General features: G+C 40.7%; 1 protein-coding gene and 1 long non-coding RNA gene across 3 annotated transcripts; one reads left to right on the top strand and one right to left on the bottom strand.

Annotated features, from left to right (window-relative positions):
• The first annotated feature begins 7,450 nt into the window (after positions 1-7,450).
• Positions 7,451-16,062, top strand: LOC132972080 (G2/M phase-specific E3 ubiquitin-protein ligase-like). Its single transcript, XM_061034975.1, has 13 exons — positions 7,451-7,567; positions 8,449-8,596; positions 9,073-9,194; positions 10,113-10,287; positions 10,539-10,664; positions 11,686-11,729; positions 11,819-12,130; positions 13,023-13,203; positions 13,470-13,553; positions 14,185-14,330; positions 14,486-14,727; positions 14,840-14,949; positions 15,380-16,062. The coding sequence occupies exons 4-13, from the start codon at positions 10,162-10,164 to the stop codon at positions 15,581-15,583; spliced, it is 1,575 nt and encodes a 524-aa protein (XP_060890958.1). The 5' UTR covers positions 7,451-7,567; positions 8,449-8,596; positions 9,073-9,194; positions 10,113-10,161; the 3' UTR covers positions 15,584-16,062.
• Positions 15,486-18,664, bottom strand: LOC132972090 (uncharacterized). 2 transcript variants are annotated; one of them, XR_009672857.1, is made up of 4 exons: positions 18,257-18,664; positions 16,392-16,468; positions 16,197-16,275; positions 15,486-15,625 (listed from the first exon to the last, which is right to left on the bottom strand). It is a non-coding gene; the product is annotated as an uncharacterized LOC132972090 (long non-coding RNA). The 2 variants fall into 2 exon arrangements; XR_009672856.1 differs by lacking the exon at positions 18,257-18,664 and having other exon boundaries at positions 16,392-16,609.
• Positions 18,665-20,650: the final 1,986 nt, after the last annotated feature.

The following is a 20,650-nucleotide window of genomic DNA, read 5'->3' as shown; positions in this document are numbered from 1 at the left end:
AAATGTGGAGCAGAGCATTTAACACACACCCCTTGTAACTATCCTTGTATTCTCTCAAGTCATTTAAATCCCATTTAGTTCTGTTTAGACGGGAAACTTTAGAATAGAATCACAATTACTAAAAACATTTAGCTAAAGTTGGGATCATTACAGGGTAAGTGGTGCGATCATTTTAACAGTATTAACTGTCGCTAGATGTTGTTTTGATATATACTTCATGGGTCTTTTTAGGCCTTGATTAAATCTAGTTTCCAGAGAGACCATCCTTATATAAGATGTATTAAAGAAATTACTGGAATTCTCAGCCTAACTAATTAACCTTTTTCAGTGGTTTTGAGCAGGAAAGTGAAAACTTCAGCGTTGTCTGGAAAGCAGTTAGCTTAGGTTAGTTACGTTTAGCTTAATTTAGCAGATAAAGCAGCTAGAGCCACGGAGGAAGTTAGCCGGGCGTAGTTCAATCAAATCTACTAGTACCTCTTTGAATGTTATATCTTGTTTGTTTAAACTTTTCAAAGTTGAATGGTGATTCGGGAAGGTTAGCCAATTCCCCATTTTCAAAACTAACCTGATACCTCTGAGCAAGAACTTTTGCATGCTAAGCATAGGATGCTAAGGCCAAGCTACTTTTTGAGCTTCATCTTGTGAAATCAGTCATGTGATCGCAGACCTGTGAGGCATGAATAGAGACAAGGAATGTGGATCCATCTTTCTCTCTTTTGTTCTCTTCCCTTCTTTCCTACTCTGCTGCCATACGAGTATCTGTCTGAGAATGAGGAGGATTCTAAATGTTTAAAACAGCTGAATACTCTCCACCTGAACAATGAGTTTCAGCTCTCAAAGACACAGCAAGGACAAGTCCCACTTCAGCTCTTCAGCGGATAATGTTTCCAACAGGAAGTCAGGGAGTTAACGTATAGCAATTTGCCTTCTTTTTTTCTTTCTGTATGTTTTTTTGACATACTAGCGATACCTAGGCTACTTGGTGGATTGCTTTGAAATTTGAAACAGACATTCATTATCACAAGAGGATTTATCCAGCTGACATAAATTATGAACTGCATTTGCTTTAAGTTCTTCTGTGTGGTAAAAATTTAACTTTGCCATAACTTTGGTTTATGACCCTCAGAACTAGTGACATTCCCACCTTCCTAAGTGCCTTGTTTTAAGTGATAATAAGCTAATTGTAGCATGCTGACACGTTATTTAAAAAAAAAAAAAATAATTTAAGAGTGAAACTTTTGACTGTTAAAAAAACAAGGATGACATTTTATGGTAAACACAAATGTGCAGGACAAAAAAGAGGAGAGATAAGAAGTACCACTTTGTCGGTAGGTGGCGCCAAAATCAAGTTGCTCAAAGGAGCTTTGAAAAAGTAAGAAAAGATGGATTATATAAAAAAAAAAAAAACATGTACAATGTCTTTCGATAAAGTAATTATAATTTTGTACCAGGCTGTAAACATATTTATTTCAAGTATGAAAACTGGAATTTCAAAATGGGACCTAATGGGGATTCTTTCGGTTTTGGAGTCATCCTCCAGTGGACACTTGAGGAACTGCAGTTTCTGCATTGACTTCATTTTTTTATTACCGAAGGTTGCTGCTTGCTAAAGACACAGTTTTTTTTTTTTTTTTTTTAAATGGAAGCTAATGGAAGTTTTGGCAAAAAAATAGATCGACATTTTTAAATCTTTTTTTGTGTGATGAGGTCATTTAACATTTGTGTTTCCCTACAGCACAGATTGAGCACAACAATATGCTTTGATGTGAAATCTGAAAGGTTTTTTATTGACAACCCTTCACTTTGATTTGCTTAATTTTGCAAACTTTAAACACACCAACATACACTACATACAAAAAAATAAATATTGTTCCCAAGAGAAAACAATTAGCATTAACTGAACAGATAACTTTGTTGTCCACGTGACTTATCCACGCTCCGTCAAGGCCCTCGAGCGGGGGAGAGAATTAAACAAGGCAGTGATAGTTCACTTGACTGCTTTCAAAGGCTTCTCTTTACTTCCTCCCTCCAAGGTCATTATGTGGCAGCACGGACAGCACAGGTCAAGCGCCTGTCAGCCCCTCAACAAAAACAGCTCATGTTCCCCAACAATCAGGGGCTTGTTGGAGGTCTCCAACTCCGCCATGACAGAGTGAGACGTCGGTGAAACTGTATCCCTCTGCCTGCCTCTCCCTCCCTCAACACTTATCTGTATGCCTTCCTCTCAGTCATCATGTCCTCAAAGTACAAGTACTGTCATATCAACTTTCTGCAGGAGAACAGGTGTAATAGTGGGTAAGGGAAAGAACATTAACTCAACTTCTATCGCTGAGTAAATGCTTGATTTATGTGTACATTACTTTGTTATCGGGGGACAAATGTCACCTACTTTTTATGCTGTACTTTTCAGTAAAGCAATACCTTTCTCAATCATTCAATGCACTTTACCTGTGGCCCTATTGTTCCACCCTTTGTTCATCTATCTTTTTTTTTTAAAGCCAAATGCTCAATCTTTCTCTTCTTTAGCCTCCTCTTTATTTTCAAAGCTCATTACATCCTCAACTCAAGAGGCTTAACTGTGCTCCTTTAGCAAAAAAGCGCCCTCAGGGCTCTACTGTCACAAGAGGAGAGGGAGTGGTCGCCTCAGTTACACCACCTGAGCACAGGAAGTGTCCCTTCTGGCTTTGAACCAAAGAGATTTAAGCATCATGACAGGACACACCCTATCACGATGCAGCCATCACTCAGAGTATTTGAGACTAAAGGGAAGTTCATTTCACAAAAATGTTGCACTTTACAGCAACTCTACTCTTCTGTTTCACCACGTTTTATACATTTGATTCCGTAAGATATACCTACACCAACCACTCTGTTTAAAGTAGAAGAGAGAGAATCAGGCCTGGAGGGGTCTCGTCCCTCAACGTTTAGTTGAGGTTGATTGACCCGATGCAGAGCATTGAGAGAAGGTGTGTGGTTGCATAGGGGCAGTCTGGTGAGCTTACAGTGTGCCCATTACACTCCCCCTCCCTCCCCCCCTTTGCAGAAACTTTGCAAAACTTTAAACAGAGCAGGTGAACACCAGGTGAGTTAAAACACATTTTCATAGATAATATGTAAATTGTTGAAATAAAAAAGCTTTCAAAAATAACTTTGCAATTCAAACTAAGTGATATGCATGCGACACAAGTGGCTGTTTAATGTTAGGGAGGGTGTTCTTAAGATAAAGAAAAAAGAAAAAAATGTATTGAAGGAATTGTAATGTTTGACATAATATGTGTTGCAATTTGGAATAAAATTATGCTTGTATGCAGAGATATACACTTTCTATATGTGTATGTGTATGCAAACACCCCCCCCCCCACACACACACACACACAATCACAACTATTTAGCAACCTAAGAATCAAAGATCATCATAAATCTCCATATATGAAGCACGTATCATCTTTTTAGCAAGCTGAGACTCATTTTTAAAAAAAAACTTTAATCATAATTATTTTTTTCTGTTTTGACTCAAGTATGTCAAAAAACACACAAAATGATACACACAGAACAAGGCAACACGATAGATTCATTTATCTATCTCTGTCCAAATTCTAACTGCACTAATATTGTTCCCAGCTGTTAGAAGTTCATCCCCGCTTTCGTCATATATAGCTGAGGGGCGCCACCGCCTGGTGAACCATGGTCAATACAATTCAGCAAAGAAATTAAAGAAAATCCACAGAAATGCTGATTTGGGGACACCAAGTGGGTTTTTACTGTCATTACAACTCTGACACAGAAGAGCAAACCATCCCTGTTTTAACTGATTGGTTAAACAAACAAAATCATTCAGAAAATACAATCAGAAGTTTTTGTATTGTAAATTTTTGATAGAAATCTTTTTTTGCATTTTTTATTTTACATTGGAAATTACATTTCTGCTCCAACCTGCCTGACGGAGGCTCTCCACAGCACACAGATGCTTTAAATAAGGACCATTTGATTCAGTTATTACTGATGAGGGCAGAGATTCCCTCAGTGGTCAGAGAGCAGAAATAATCAGCAGTTAGGTCTCCCGTCCTGCAGACCTGAAGTAATTATTGTCTCAAGATAAAAACATGAAGCAGAGAAGGAGAAAATAAACTAGAGATAGAAATGACCTTAATATTATTTCTCTTTCTGGGCATTTCCAATAAGAGTATTCCATCGGAGGGTTTGATAAAAGGATTATGCGGCGAGCTTTATGCAGCTGGACTCAAATCTGGATATGGAAGGAGAGCTGTTTGATTGAATAATTCTTGTTTCCATTCTGCATCGCTAGCAGTCCTCTTTGGGAAAGTAGAAATCAGCATTATACCAGATTTATACATGTGTGCTCTGACTGTCTGTGCATGTCAGTCTGCCTGGGCTGTAAACTCTGACTACCAGCACACCTATCTGTTTGCATGTCTGTCTCCAAAGATGAATGTGCTGATACGCAGTGTGAATCATAAGTCATAGAAGTCATTGCCAGAAAGCTGTAATGTTTAAAGCAAATAAACCAGAAATACAGGAACTAGTATTTTCTCCCCTTGATGTTTTTTCTGTCAGCAAAGGGGAACCTTGAACAGGAAATATAATTAATTGATTTTATTTTGAAAGCCCGACAACCATTGATCATAAGGAAATGCAAAAAACAAAAAACAAAAGTTAACCCATTCTAACTACTGACTTTAGAGGTAGAAGTTGTTTTTGTGGCAGCTCTGAGTTGAAAATTTCGGCCATTGCCATGTTGGTTTTTAAAGTTCTCATATTACGCAAAATACACTTTACCTTGTTTTTTTTAACACTGATATGGGTCCCTAGCCTGAATACATTTGTATTCTGCAGACATTAGCCATGCAGAGCAGCATACTATTACTACTGATAATGGTGTATGGTGCTAGTTTTCTTTTAAAGATTATTTTTGGGGCTTTTTGTGCCTTTATTTGAGAGAGATAGGACAGTGGATATGGCTGTAAATCAGGGAGAGAGAGTGGGGAATGACATGTGGGAAAGGAGCCACAGGCTGGATTTGAACCTGGGCCGCCTTCTTTGAGGACTATAGCCTAAGTTTTTGAGCTATCCATATGATCTCAGTACATTTAAAATCCACTACTTCCTTGAGGTTTGAGTTTGAGTGCATGATGTCGCTGATTATGGAGGCAAAGATTCACTGTGTTGGAGTTGATAGATATTGATTACAGATCATTCAGTGTGTGGTTTATGCAATGTGTCTTTAGCACAACAAACACATTAGTTTGACCCAGACACACATGATTAGATAGCAGAACACCACAGGTTAGTATCAACTAATTGGGTTCCTCTTGAAGTCTGCAAGCTTACGTACTTACAATAGTTAAGGCGCTCTGTTGTTGTTGTTTTTAAAATAAAGTTTAAAGAAACCCTTTTTTACTGGACATAACAGATACTAAAGTAAAATAAATGATGGGAGGTTGTGAAGCCTGAAGTTGCACTCATAACCGTGTATGGATATTTTCTAATACTTTGGGTACAATATTGATTAAGTAAAGTTGACAGGATTATGTGGAAACAGGCCTAAAAAAAATGCATGAAGAGATGTTAATTAAAGCTGAAGACACAAGTAAACTCGTCTGTTTTAAACACTTGAAATTATAATGAAGAGATTGAATTAACAGATAGAGACCCAACATGGTGTGACTCTAAACTTTCTGCAGAATCAACAATATCTCCTCCACAAACCGCTCGGAGCCTCAAGAGCAGTCCACACAACCAATCGCAACATGAGAGCAGAGATGTGAGCCAATCAGAGCTTTCGGGACTCTGATAGATCTCAGCTTGAACTGATTAGGTGTTTGGAAGGCCACAATCACCCTGAAGAATATTTGCAAGCTGTATGTGTTGAAGGGGTCAGAGTCAGAGAGAGAAGAAACAACAAAGAAGTTGAAGCCATCTGAAAGAAAGAAAGAAAAGAATGAAATAAATAGAGAGCAGGGAAAGCTAAGGTTAGGACAGGAATAGCAAAACAAGAAGAACAAAAAAAGGCAGTGATTTAAGAAGGAGTGGATTCAAAAGGATGGACAGCAAGAGATATCAAGTTGTATCAGAGAGGATGAAGTTTAATGAGAGGAGGACGCCGTTGCTGTCCGTCAAAGAAAACATTGAGATGGAGCTGTTCTCTTCAGAGGAGCCCTGCATGGTCATAACAACACTCGAGAAGGAGGAAGAATGCAGCTATGACGGGGTGTGTCTACAATTTAAATTTAAAGCTTATAAAGGAAGAAAACTGTTGTGCTACTCAGACCAAATATGTTTCATGTTAAGCTTTACCTTTATTGAGTGGAGGTCCAAATATTGTTCTGTTCTTAAAACCCTAAAATACATCCACAGGCTGGATATCTGCCAAAGGTTTTTGATAGTACGGGCCATGCAGGTCATGAGGAAACGGAGGTTCATGGATGAGATTAGATACTGCTGATTAATTTTCTGTTAAATCACTTTTAAGATCAGCTGACTCGACATGTGTCACCACTAGACTCATGTTCATTTCTTTAAACAAAGTACAAAGAGTCACATTTAGGGATCAATTCCCTGCAAATAAACTTTCTTTTACAAGCCCAGATTTTTAGGAATAGTTGTGTTTCTTTTATTTTGAGAAACTTCTGTTACCACTTGAATGCAGTACATGCTGTGTTTGTGTTGCAACCTCACAATTAGGTCTACAAGTGGCTGCCGGTTCTGAAAAAGTATTCTGCTATACTGTGTTCTTGTGTTTTGTTTTTTTTTCTCGTTTTTTGGCACACAAACAAAATTCCATGCACCTATGATCTTTGAAACTGCAGCATGCTTTTGTCGACACTTCAGAAATACATTTAAATGGATTCCTTTAAGGCAATATATCCCAACCTGAGGACGGACAGACAGATATGAGAAGTCGAGAGATGAAGTGGAGGCTATGTGAATAGAAAAATGCAATCTTGTTAACATTATTTTAGTCTTATAAGATTAAATTGAAGTTAATCAGTAAAACTAAATGTCTGGGAAATCACTATTTGGTTCATCTGGATATTCTGGTAAACCTTGAAACCATGGATGAGGTCTTGAAAGTAAATATTCTTTTGTTTCCTAAGTCTCAAGCCAAAAAAAGGCCTGGGAACTGCAGCTTTAGAAGTTGTAGGACCTTTTTTTAAAACCATAAACACAAAAAACAAAGCAAAGTGAAAAAACACTTGACAAGGACTGAAACAAGCAAAGCAAACATAGGTTAGCACATCATGTCACATACTTTACAGTCCCTTCATGGAAGCATTCGTTTTTGCATTCGTCAAGCAGATTAAACATCTTTTTTTCCTTTTCTTTAACTCAGAGACATCTGGAGCATCCTCTGGTCCCCGACTCTGAGGATGAGGAGGAGGAGGAGGAGGAGGAGGAGGAGGAGGGAGAGGGAGAGGACCCAGAGCTGCTCCTTGAGAGGGGTCTCAAAGAGCAGCCAAAAACCAGAGCAGAGTCTGCTGCCAAGGATCTGACCAAGCACCTTCCCGCTGTCCCAGGATTCATGGACGAGACTGAGATAGAAATGGAGGTAAGTGAAAATACATGTTGTAAAGTGAGCTGATGGATAATAATAATAACTTTATTTATATAGCACCTTTTAAAAACACAGGTTTACAAAGTGCTTTGACAAACAGCAAAAACAAGAACAAACTAAACCAAACACAGAAGAACAGAAACAACAGCAAGAACAGAACAAATGTAAAATACTAAAAATAATTAAACACAATTCAACAGAAAAGAACCCAAAGTGCACGATACCCAACAGACATATATAACCCGACCATCACAAGAACCATCATCAGAACCCAGGCAACACAAGAACCATCACAAGAACCATCACAAGAACCATCATAAGAACCATCATAAGAACCATCACAAGAACCATCATAAGAACCATCAGAAGAACCATCACAAGAACCATCATAAGAACCCAGGCAACACAAGAACCATCACAAGAACCATCATAAGAACCCAGGCAACACAAGAACCATCACAAGAACCATCATAAGAACCCAACAACACGAGCTGAGACCAAGAGGAACCAAAGATTTAAAAAGATGTAAGAAACTAAAAGAGATAAAAGCAAATCAAAAGATAACAGCAATAAGAAGGTAAGAGCAGAAAAAGAAATAGAAACAAGTGGTTAAAGGATCAAAAAAACAATAATATTAATAAAAGTATATATAAATATAAAACATAAATAGACTAAGTAAGATAAGAAATTACCAAGTTAAAACACAAGAGCAGTTAAGATAAGAGCAGAAATAAAAGGATATTTAATTTAAAGGAGAATAAAACTGGGAAGTGTGGATATAATTATAAATGATAAATACATTTCCAAGTAGGTCTCTTTTTCTCCCTGTTTTTTAAACAAATGAAACCTGTTTTTTGTTGTCTCCCTCTTTGCAGGTGTTTCTCAGAGTGCCTAAGAGGGAGTTGGTGGAGTTAAAGTCCCCTATGAGCCTGGTATGTCGCCTGAGGTGTACTTAGTCACTTCCTGATCGGCACTCTAACATTCCAACACGGTGACACTTGAACAGACAAACCACTTTATCTGGTAAAACATTCTTGCCATCTGCCATCTCACCGATTGTGTTTCATTCTGCTGAGTCAGTCAGGTTTTCTGTTGAATACATTGTGATGGTTGTTATGGATAATAAACTGAACCCATCTTGTTGTCAGGTGTTGTTGCCAGGGTGAATAAGGTCAACAACATCAAGGGCAAATGTCATGTCGCCTGAAGAAGAGATTTTAAATTTGAGTGTATGGGATGTCAGTTCTTTTAAAGCAAGTGTACACTCAGGGAACCACATTTTTTCACAATTTTAAGACATACTGTCCTTCCCCAGATGTTTTTTTCACCAAATAGTCACACTTACTTTTCAGTTTTTGAAGTAAAACATTATTGTGCAAAAGTGAAAATATGTGAGGATGCACTTAATGTGACGTATTAGTATGACCAAACCAACCAGTATGTCTTTTAACGTCCTTTTTACCTAACTTCATCACGGTGTTGTGTTGTGTTGTGTGCAGCAGCAAACTCCAAGCAAAGCTAATCGTCTGAAATGGAAGAGACAAACTCCACAGAGGACAAGACTGGTTGTCAAAGACGTGGTCTGTCTCCCCAGAGGACTCTACCTGGAACAGCTGGAGAGGTGAGAGGCTTTAAAGGCTTTATATGTGATTTTTTGATCCAGCAGATGTCGCCCTTGAGCACCAGCATGAAACCAAAACAAGTCGCGGTGCATTGTTGTGTTAGCATGCTAATGCTAGCGATCTTTATTATGCTCGTATCTTCACACTGCATGTAAATTTACCTGAAATGAGCGTGATCTAGAAACACAGTTAAGCAGTGAGTACAGTATGTTATTCTTCTTTTCTCTAGTCCCTCAATTAAACAACTTTTATACTCGAGGGGAGGAGTCAGCCGGCCGTCCGGGCGATGTAAACAAACTGAAGATAGGACTCTGAAAACATCACAGACAGTGGGACTCGGGTGTTACACCCATTGTAGACAGTCATGACTCACAGAGTTATTTTCAGAGGATATACTTGATTTATATTATATTTAAGTGTGAAAAATCACATTTAAAACCTTTAAAGTGTGTTAAGTCTTTTCAACAGCATCATATTTGAACTACTGGTGGTTTAAAATGTATGGATATTTATGGCACTCTTCTTCATTAATCATTTTATATTGTTATTTGGATGTATTGTTACTTCTTTAACCCTTTATTTGTAGTCTTGATGAGAATTGTCTTGAACTGAAGGTAATTTTTTTCTTTCAATTTTTGGATATTCATGGTTCTGAGAGGATAAATCTTCATGTTTTACTGATCACTTCTACTAGCAATTAATACAAATAGTTGACTCTAACACCCAATATTTATTGGTCAGAATAATAGGAGTACATTCAACTTCAAGTAAAAGCATAAAAACATAATTTGAGGTCAGTGTTTTTTTTTTTTTTTTTTTTGCCATGGTGGTTATATTGCTGGTGTGTTTAAATACTATTCATTGTTCAATACAAATGATAAATGAATGCAGTAATAATTCCGCTGTGTTTCACCCAGACCCGTTGTTCCATGTGGCAAAGAACGAGCATCGCTAGTGGCCTCAGGAATGACCGCTCGCATCACTATCGACTGTGGCTGGTCGGCCAATCAGATGGAGAGTCGGCTGCTGTTGCTCTTCCGAGGGCGGATTGTAAGACAGACGGGACAAAAGTTCTCCTTCACATATTTACAGGTGTGTAGAATAGTGTAAGAATTAAAAGGTGTTGGAGTCAGATACACTTCAACACCTTCTTTCTTTCTTTTGGGCGGTCAAAGAGCTCCAGCAACACAGATCAACTTTATTCAACCCGACACATTTCAGCTTGTGGCCTTCATCAGGGTCATCCAATTTCTCTAATCCTTTGACCCCAAAAAGAAAGGATCAGGTGTAGCTCGCCAACACATAAGTGGTGTGTTTATATGTGATGTGAAGTTTGGTCGCAGTGTGTGCAGGGCTCCAGGGTGCTGTTTGTCCCGGACACCCCTGCAGAAGGCTGGACAGTAGAAGAGGTGCTGAAGTTGGCAGGACATGGTGCTCTGTACATGCTCAGCCACCAGGAATACCCACAGGTGAACAAAGGCTTCTCTCGGGTTTCTCTTTCAAGCTTGATTTTTGCTGTTGCATTGTTGTCAGTGGAGGATAGTTTTTGTCTGCAAAAAGCTTCCAGCTATAATAATTCCACTATAAAGATACATTCTTACCTGTGTGATGTTAAAATTTAATGATAACATAATTTTTTGGTTTTCTCTTCACCCGTTGAAACATGAATCTGTATTGACATTGGGTCATATATGTAGTAGAAATGTGAAATAAATGTTAAAGTTGGTGCCTTCTTGGCCGAGAAAAGGCAGAAAGTGTCTCATGTAGATGAAAGGCACCAAATCCCAGAATGCACAGCACTGCAGGCCACTCCCACTAAGAAACACAAGACCGGCCTGTCGGCAGCAGCTGTCTCGCCGCTATATTTATATTTTTTCGCCATTATCAGCTTTCTCCATAGAGCCTGTTAGCATAGCTTCCAAGCAATATGGCGGACGTTAAGTTTCGATTCTGGGAGTGAGTTCCCACCCACTGATCTGTGATTGGTCTGTAGCTTCAGTGGTCGAAAATATGAGGAACTAGCGTTGTAGTTTCACCCCGCTAACTGTAACAGCTTCCAGTGACGCAAAAATCGTCATTTTGCGTCACTGGAAGCTCCTTTTCAGACTCAGAAATACAAAGATTTCCCATCTCAGGGGAAAATGAGGGCGGGATGCACGACCATTCAAAAATACTACCAGGTTTCTAATGATACAAAGCTAAATGCAAATGGTTGAAGTATCCCTTTAAATGTTCTTAACAGGAAAGTGGGTGCTTAAATGAACCAGAAGACTTTGATTCTTACATTACAGGCTATTTATTGGACTACTGAAGAGCAAAGCCATAATTCCATGTGTGCCACTTACCTTCAGTATGTGATAAGAGCGTTCTAACAGATGAAGAATCAATGCAAAAAAAGCTATTATATCAATGCAGTAGTGGTTGATTTGTGTTTGTTGACTTTGTTCCAGTAAGTTTAAGTTCTCTCTCCCCCCCCCCTCTCTCTCTCAGAGAGTACAGGACTCTGTAGCCAATGAGACTTCTGTGTTGAACAAGTAAGGCATGAATTAAAACATTTTCAAATGGTTAAATTATGAAGAATAAAATGTAATTGCCTCGATGTTTGTCTTTCACCATTTGTTAGGACAGGTGACTTTAGCCCAGAGGAGAGAGAAATGACGTGCCTGGATAAAGAAAGTCAGCTGTCAGAGCAGACCCAGCCACATGTTTGTGGCCCCTCAGAGGAGGTTGACCTGAAAACCATCCTGACGCTGTTCCGTCAGGACAATGTGGATCAAAATGTAGAAACTCACATCGAGGTGAGGAGGGGAGACCTCCTCCACTGTGCTCTGAGGGAAGTGAGAAGACCTGGCTTTTCCTTCAGGACGACACCAACCATCTCCTTCGTTGGGGAGGAGACTCACAGTCATGAGGGAGCCCTCGGGGAGTTCTTCAGGTTTTTAAAGTTAAACTCATATTTACCCTGGAAACACACAGGTGCTATATTTATTTCCCCTTTGAAAATCAAGCTCCTTAACATCAACTGAGGTGTCAGCATTGTCTGGTTTTCTGAAGGCTGTTCTTGCTGGATTGTTTTGAAAAGTAGCATCCACCATTTTCATGCTCAGGTTAGGAGCCTCCAATGATGTTGTTAATGTGATGATGCCTGTGTTCCAGGTTTGCAACTTCTCAATTTACAATTCTACAATTCACTTAGCAGACACTTTTATCCAAAGCGACGTACATCAGAGAGGAATAACAACACAAGCAAGGATCTAGAAGAAAGGGAACAATGTCAGTAAGAGCAAACGATTAGCTTTGAGTCTGATTGGACACACAGGTGCTGACAGGAAGTGACCAGAGGCAAAGCACAACATTGAGGGCAGTTCTTGAGAGCTCTAATCAGTATAGAAACCATCTTATAAGTCGTCGTTATCAAACAAAAACCGTCGTCATTACCATCATCATCATCAATAATATGGAGACCATGAAAGAGCTGGGTCTTTAGCTTTTCCTTAAAGGTGCAGAGGGACTCTGCAGATCACATGGAGTTTGGAAGTTCATTCCACCACCGGGGGGCGACAGAGGAGAAGAGTCTAGTCAGCGTCTTAGGACCCTGTTGTGAAGGTTGGATCAGACGCCTTTCATTGGCAGAGCGTAGTGGGCGGGAGGGAGTGTAGACCTGGACTCTCATGACTAGGTAGCTTACTAATGTTAATGTAGAGAGACGGACAAGCTTTTGTGACGCAGCTGCTGTTAAATGTGTTAAATGTTGTTTTATTTTTAAGTATCGCCAGATGTGCTTTGTGAATTTTCACTACATGTCGTTTTTTGTTCTTCTTACTTAGACTGACCTTGCTGGAGTTGCAGCAAACGTCTTTGTTTGAAGGCCTCCCTGGGCGTCTGTTCTTCACCTATGATCTCTCAGCTCTAGAAGACAGGAAGTACTATGACGCAGGTGTTCTGGTCGGCTGGTCTCTGACTCAGGGCGGACCTGGACCTGATTGTCTACACCCTTCTCTTTACCAGGTTGTGTGCATACTTCTCTTTGTTAGATACATGCCAAACCAATGGGCAATATCAACCTTGTATGGATTACATACCTCGACATCGTGAAGCTTTATCAATTTTTGTCCAAAATAACGACATTGGATCACTCTTTTCTTTCTATTGTTGAAATTTTTACCTCAAAGCTTTGAATATAACACGATGCATTTAGTGCCAGGCCGTTGTGTTGAAACAGGTTTGCACATTTATTTTCTGTTTTTTTATGTCATGTGTTTATTTTGTCACAGCTGATGTGTGGCCAGAATCCATCTTTAGAAGACTTCAGCTGGAAGGACATTGTTGACGTTGAAGCACAAAACAGACTGCAGCAGGTAGCAGATAGGACTCCCATGATTCCCCGCTAGCCTCGACTCATCTTTTGTTATTGTAGTATTGATTGAGAGCCCCCTGGTGGCTATACCCTATAAAACACAAATCTAAAGTTTATGTTTCCGGGGGTGAGTGAGAAACAAAACATTCTTTTTTTTATATTTTGTATGTCAGGTGTGAATTGTTTCCTTTATCCTTTTAAGGAAAAGGGCGTTTGGCTGGTATTATCTAAGTGACTGAGGGTTGCAAAAGTTGTTAAAAAAATATACATATAGCATAATTTCTCAAGTAAAAAATCAGGTCAAAAGTGACTTATATAGAACATTTTATTCCAACTTGGCAAAAGTGAAAACAAAAACAAAAAAAAACACTTTTCTGCCTCGCAGGGCTTCCATACATTTCCATCATCACATGTCAACCAGCGACTGTGAAAAAAACATATAATTTACAAAGCATCTCTTCTCTTCTGAGACTAATGGTTTTTTTTGTATACTGTCCCTGATTCAAATAAACGATTAAACTAAACTAACTAAACTTTAACCCATGCAGTAGTTTGTATACACATGTTTGAGTGTGCACACGCACACACACCTTTTCACAGTTACAGATAACTCTCCTTTCTTTCTTTTGCAGCTGCAGAGTTGCAGAGATGTCAACGTGCTGATTCCCAGTCTTTGCGACTGGTTGTCCAGCTGTGGGATCCCTGAAATCCAGTCAGCCCATACTGATGAAGTAACAGATATCTATAGTCGTGTAGTGAAACATTACATCTACCACAGGTAGGGGGAAAACAAACACACATGCATGTATGGGTTATATCCAAATTCTGTCCATTCCTTAAGTATTCTTTTAAACACAAAGATTCAAATAATAGAATAGCATCTTGTATATGAGCAAATTCAATGATCACTTAGTCCATTTGACTGTTCTTCAGGGTGTCCAGTATGATCTCCCAGTTCACTGAGGGGCTGAACAGCTGTAGTGGATTGTGGGATATGATACAGTCCCGCTGGGAGGTGTTTAAACCAGTAATGACAGGAGCTCATCAGCATCCTCTGACCCTGGAAGAGTTCAAACAGCTTTTCACCGTCTGCTACAGTCCTCCAGACAGCCCACTGAGGGCGGCTGAGGAGGCAGCAGCTGCTCACTGGGAAACAGCCCTCGCCTTGATCAGCGGTAAGAGCAGAGGGATGAGTGGAGACGACGTGATGGGTTTAAGATGCGTCAGGAGTTCCAGGGGTTTACTGCGAGAAAAGCTGACATCGTTTTTTATTTGGGTCACAATCAGATAGACAGGCAGATTTTTCCCTTGAAGAACTCCTCTTCTTCATCACTGGAGCTGAACATCAGCCTCCTCTTGGGTCACCCAAATTGATCTCCTTGCGCTTTTACCCTGAGGTTAGTATCTTATTAGATCAGTTTGCAGATGGCTTTCCAATAAAGAGTCTAGTTGTACTTGCAGTCCGCCTGTTATAACTATTTACCACTGTTTCCAAGTGCTTGGTTGCTTTGATAGAACAATGTTTTTTTTGTGTGAATAATATTGCAAAGGGAACAGTCTAGATCTACTCTGTATGTGAACAGTCAAGAGAAAATAATGTTGGGATGGATTGCTTTATACATACAACTTGATTTATAATAATTATTTACAGTATTAAATTAATCATGATATTATTTTCCTGTGTAGCATAATATAAATACAGTTTGTATAGATATTCAGGTGATGATAATACTATCATCACAGATTGTTCTTGGTTTGCCTTGATATTCTTATGTCTTCAGATGAATCTTCATTTCATATTTCCCTTGCCCTGACTTAATTTTCTAGGAGGGGAGCATGTCAGGTGTGCACCGGCCCCACACCTCCACCTGTGCTCTGGAGCTCTTGCTGCCAACAGGAGTGGCCGGGGCTGCAGATGTTTTGCTGCTACTGGGTAGAGCCATGCTCAAGGCCCTGGGCTTTACGTGTGTCCAGGAAGAGGAAGAGGGAGAAGGAGAGAACAGCAGTACAGATGTGATGACAGATTTATGAAGTGGGAGCTCCACATCCTCCTTCAGCTCTGGTCAAAGGTTTCTGCAGGAAAGAAACATTGAGACTGAGAAGAAAGTTCTGAGTTTGCTGCATTCCTCATTATAACTCAGGTGACCCAATGAGGTAGTTTAGACCAGTGTTTTCTGTGCTCAAAACTTTAATCATTCAGAACTCTTCAATTTAGGACAGTCATAAATGTTTGGTTTTGAAATTTGAATATTCCAAAGTGCAATGGATTGACTCAGGTGTTCAAAATATCGTATAAGATCAAACTATTTAACATTGTGCCTCTGCTCATTTCAATCATCTAATACAGAAAATAATGTTTTGCACAATTATCAGAGCTATGTATGCCTTGTATTGTCCTGTTTGTATCTTAACATAATTTAATAAGGCAGATTATACAGTTCATGTTTAAATAATTGTATTTGCTTTAAAAAAAAAAAATGAAACGTTGAATAAAATGTATTCCGACTCTATCCACTGTCCAATCTCTGTGATAAAATAAATCTTTAAAAAAAAGAAAAGAAACACGTCTTTCCAGATATGAAGAAGCATTTATGCTGAACTGTCCTCTCCCATTATACGTAAAGAAAACCGAAAGCACACTTACTTTTGACTTTTTCTGTTCACATGCCCACAACTCGGAGGCTTTCAATCTTTACCTGATTCAATCCATTCTGATTCAAAAACTAAATAGAGAGAAAACAAAGAGTTAACATCCTAAGATTGATCTCAATCCCTTCACCCAACCCTTATTGTGTTCATGCATTGGCGTTTGTGTAACTCAACAAATGCTGTTACATACCTGTGTTACAAAAGCGATGAGGTTTTCATTGCTGACTTCTCCAAAGGTACGTACTCTTAACTGGAGATGTGCCAAGCCTTTAAGAATAAAAGAAACACATGTGGCAAAAACAAATTAAAAAATGTGCAGCTTCTGTATGTCAATGATAAGTCCTAGAAAAACGTTTACTTGAGCGTCCATTTAGAGTTGTTCCATTACTGTTGAGGGTTATACCAGGACGTAATGATTATCTTTCATGGTTAGTTTGACTGCAGCTTTTATTTATACTAACATGATCTCCTGGCTCAAAACAGAAGCAGACCCACTTTTAGATCCTTTCCAGTTTGCTTACAAGCAAGGGCGTGGCACAGATGATGCTATTAACAGCATCACACACCTGGTCACTAAACACCTAGAAGATCCCAAGGCTTATGCACGCTTACTTTTTATTGATTTTAGCGCAGCTTTTAGCACACTACAACCTCACTTGCTGATGCAGAAACTGAAACAGATGCGTGTTAACCCTTTTGTTTTACAATGGTATTCTTCTTTTTTTAACTAATCGAACCCAACGTGTCAGAGTGAATAATGCACTTACAGCCAAGACTCTGCAGTACTGGTGCTCCTCAGGGTTGTGTCAGCTGCCCTGTTCTCTTCACTCTGTACACCAATGAATGCACCAGACTCTATCCAGAGAGCTACATCATTAAATTCATACAGCTATCCTGAGCCTAATGCACAGAGACAGCAGTCCTCCTTTTTGTCACTCTGATGTAGAACCTTGTGTGCTCTGGTGTGATAGAAACTACCTTGTTTTAAATGTTAAAAATACAGAGGAGATGGTGTTTGATCCCAGGGGAGTGGATGATCATTGGCCTGTGGTCATCCACAAGGAACCCATTGCACATGTCTGCTCTTACAAGTAGGGTTCATATTGACAACACTCTCAGCTGGAGGACCCATGTTGAGAGTCTCTGCTCTAGACTGCAACAGCGTATGTACTTCTTACGCAGACTGAGAGTCTATGATCAGATATAACAGCCTGGTACGATCACTTGTCTGTTCAGTTAAAATCACAGATAACTTGTCTTGTGCAGACTGCTCTGAAGATCATGGGTGTCAAAAAACATCCATCTCTCCAAACACTCTATGAGCAGTCTGTTGTTAGACAGGCACAGAAAATAGTGTCTGATCCTACCCACATTCTTCACTCTGAGTTTCAGCTTTTACCCTCTGGGAGAAGATTCAGCGTCCCTCAGACCCGACTGAACCGTTACAAACATTAATTTGTGTTAATGTCTGTGAATACTCTGAATAACAGGTAATGTAGGATGTGACCAGGGTCAGTGCAATATGCCAATATGTTACTGCTGCAAGACAGTGTTTTTATGGATGTGGAATTCTTACTTGAAATGCTCTATAGTTTTGTATGATCTCTATTTATGTGGTTTATTTGTTATTCTCTTATAACTCCAGGACAGAGTCCAATAAATATTTCCCTTTGGGGACAATAAAGTATATCTTGTCATATATTTTCTTATCTTATCTTAAACTTTGAGCAATTAAAAAAAACAAAATTCAATAAATATGGGATGAATTTTATTTTCAGCTCAGCACAATTTATTAACATACATTGTTATTAGAAACATCAAAGGTAATCAAATGTCGATTTCAGTTTTGTAACTAATTTTTCACACTTATTTTACTTTCAAATTGAGACTTATAAGAGGGATAAAGGAACAGTTTGGGTGAAAAAAATAATTCAAGAAGTTTCTTTAAAATTGAGCTTAACCCTTTACTTCTTACTTGCAGAAAGATTACAGTTGAAAATCTTGTGGGACTTTAAGCAAAGTGTAAGAAAAGGGAATATTAAAATGTAAAATTACCTTGTGGTTTTGGGGTAGTTGGAGGTGCAGTTGTGGTAGTTGGAGGTGCAGTTGTGGTAGTTGGAGCTGCAGTTGTGGTAGTTGGAGCTGCAGTCGTGGTAGTTGGAGCTGCAGTTGTAGTAGTTGGAGGTGCAGTTGTGGTAGTTGGAGCTGCAGTTGTTGTAGTGGGGGCTGCAGTTGTGGTAGTTGGAGGTGCAGTTGTGGTAGTTGGAGCTGCAGTTGTTGTAGTGGGGGCTGCAGTTGTAGTAGTTGGAGGTGCAGTTGTGGTAGTTGGAGCTGCAGTTGTGGTAGTTGGAGCTGCAGTTGTTGTAGTGGGGGCTGCAGTTGTGGTAGTTGGAGGTGCAGTTGTGGTAGCTGGAGCTGCAGTTGTGGTAGTTGGAGCTGCAGTTGTGGTAGTTGGAGGTGCAGTTGTGGTAGTTGGAGCTGCAGTTGTTGTAGTGGGGGCTGCAGTTGTAGTAGTTGGAGCTGCAGTTGTGGTAGTTGGAGCTGCAGTTGTTGTGGTAGTTGGAGCTGCAGTTGTGGTAGTTGGAGCTGCAGTTGTAGTAGTAGTAGGAGCTGCAGTTGTGGTAGTTGGAGCTGCAGTTGTTGTGGTAGTTGGAGCTGCAGTTGTGGTAGTTGGAGCTGCAGTTGTGGTAGTTGGAGCTGCAGTTGTGGTAGTGGGTTCTGCAGTTGTGGTAGTTGGAGCTGCAGTTGTTGTAGTTGGAGTTGCAGTTGTAGTAGTGGGGGCTGCAGTTGTGGTAGTTGGAGCTGCAGTTGTGGTAGTGGGGTCTGCAGTTGTGGTAGTTGGGGCTGCAGTTGTGGTAGTTGGAGCTGCAGTTGTGGTAGTTGGAGCTGCAGTTGTGGTAGTGGGGGCTGCAGTTGTGGTAGTTGGGGCTGCAGTTGTGGTAGTTGGAGCTGCAGTTGTGGTAGTGGGGGCTGCAGTTGTTGTAGTTGGGGCTGCAGTTGTGGTAGTTGGAGCTGCAGTTGTGGTAGTGGGGGCTGCAGCTGTGGTAGTTGGGGCTGCAGTTGTGGTAGTTGGAGCTGCAGTTGTTGTGGTTGGAGCTGCAGTTGTAGTAGTGGGGGCTGCAGCTGTGGTAGTGGGGGCTGCAGTTGTGGTAGTTGGAGCTGCAGTTGTTGTGGTTGGAGCTGCAGTTGTGGTAGTTGGAGCTGCAGTTGTGGTAGTTGGGGCTGCAGTTGTGGTAGTTGGAGCTGCAGTTGTAGTAGTGGGGGCTGCAGCTGTGGTAGTTGGGGCTGCAGTTGTGGTAGTTGGAGCTGCAGTTGTGGTAGTGGGGTCTGCAGTTGTTGTAGTTGGAGCTGCAGTTGTGGTAGTTGGGGCTGCAGTTGTGGTAGTTGGAGCTGCAGTTGTTGTAGTAGTAGGAGCTGCAGTTGTGGTAGTGGGGTCTGCAGTTGTTGTAGTTGGAGCTGCAGTTGTGGTAGTGGGGGCTGCAGTTGTGGTAGTTGGAGCTGCAGTTGTTGTAGTAGTAGGAGCTGCAGTTGTGGTAGTGGGGTCTGCAGTTGTGGTAGTTGGAGCTGCAGTTGTAGTAGTGGGGGCTGCAGTTGTGGTAGTTGGAGCTGCAGTTGTGGTAGTGGGGGTAGCAGTTGTGGTAGTTGGGGCTGCAGTTGTGGTAGTTGGAGCTGCAGTTGTGGTAGTTGGAGCTGCAGTTGTAGTAGTTGGAGCTGCAGTTGTGGTAGTTGGAGCTGCAGTTGTGGTAGTTGGGGCTGCAGTTGTGGTAGTTGGAGCTGCAGTTGTGGTAGTTGGAGCTGCAGTTGTAGTTGGAGCTGCAGTTGTGGTAGTTGGAGCTGCAGTTGTAGTAGTGGGGTCTGCAGTTGTGGGAGTTGGGGCTGCAGTTGTGGTAGTGGGGGCAGCAGTTGTGGTAGTGGGGGTAGCAGTTGTGGTAGTTGGGGCTGCAGCTGCAGTAGTTGGAGCTGCAGTAGTTGGAGCTGCAGTTGTGGTAGTTGGAGCTGCAGTTGTTGTAGTAGTAGGAGCTGCAGTTGTTGTTGTTGGAGCTGCAGTTGTGGTAGTGGGGGCTGCAGTTGTTGTAATTGGAGCTGCAGTTGTGGTAGTTGGAGCTGCAGTTGTGGTAGTTGGAGCTGCAGTTGTGGTAGTTGGGGCTGCAGTTGTGGTAGTTGGAGCTGCAGTTGTGGTAGTTGTGGTAGTTGGAGCTGCAGTAGTTGGAGCTGCAGTAGTTGGAGCTGCAGTTGTGGTAGTTGGAGCTGCAGTAGTTGGAGCTGCAGTTGTAGTAGTTGGAGCTGCAGATGTGGTAGTTGGAGCTGCAGTTGTAGTAGTTGGAGCTGCAGTTGTGGTAGTTGGAGCTGCAGTTGTGGTAGTTGGAGCTGCAGTTATTGTAGTAGGGGCTGCAGTTGTGGTAGTTGGAGCTGCAGTTGTTGTAGTTGGAGCTGCAGTTGTGGTAGTTG

This window comes from Labrus mixtus, chromosome 3 (genome assembly GCF_963584025.1).
Source record: "Labrus mixtus chromosome 3, fLabMix1.1, whole genome shotgun sequence".
Taxonomy (NCBI): Eukaryota; Metazoa; Chordata; class Actinopteri; order Labriformes; family Labridae; genus Labrus; species Labrus mixtus.
Note: the sequence above shows the minus strand (reverse complement) of the source record. Positions and strands in the feature narration are given on the sequence as shown.

What these genes read in the sequence shown, in the direction of transcription:
- LOC132972080 (XM_061034975.1), top strand. Translation starts at nt 10,162, where the DNA reads ATGACCGCTCGCATCACTATCGACTGTGGCTGGTCGGCCAATCAGATG. An exon ending in GCCACCAGGAATACCCACAG is followed by an intron (nt 10,665 to 11,685) that starts GTGAACAAAGGC and finishes TCTCTCTCTCAG; the next exon opens with AGAGTACAGGACTCTGTAGC. An exon ending in CCTTGCGCTTTTACCCTGAG is followed by an intron (nt 14,950 to 15,379) that starts GTTAGTATCTTA and finishes TTAATTTTCTAG; the next exon opens with GAGGGGAGCATGTCAGGTGT.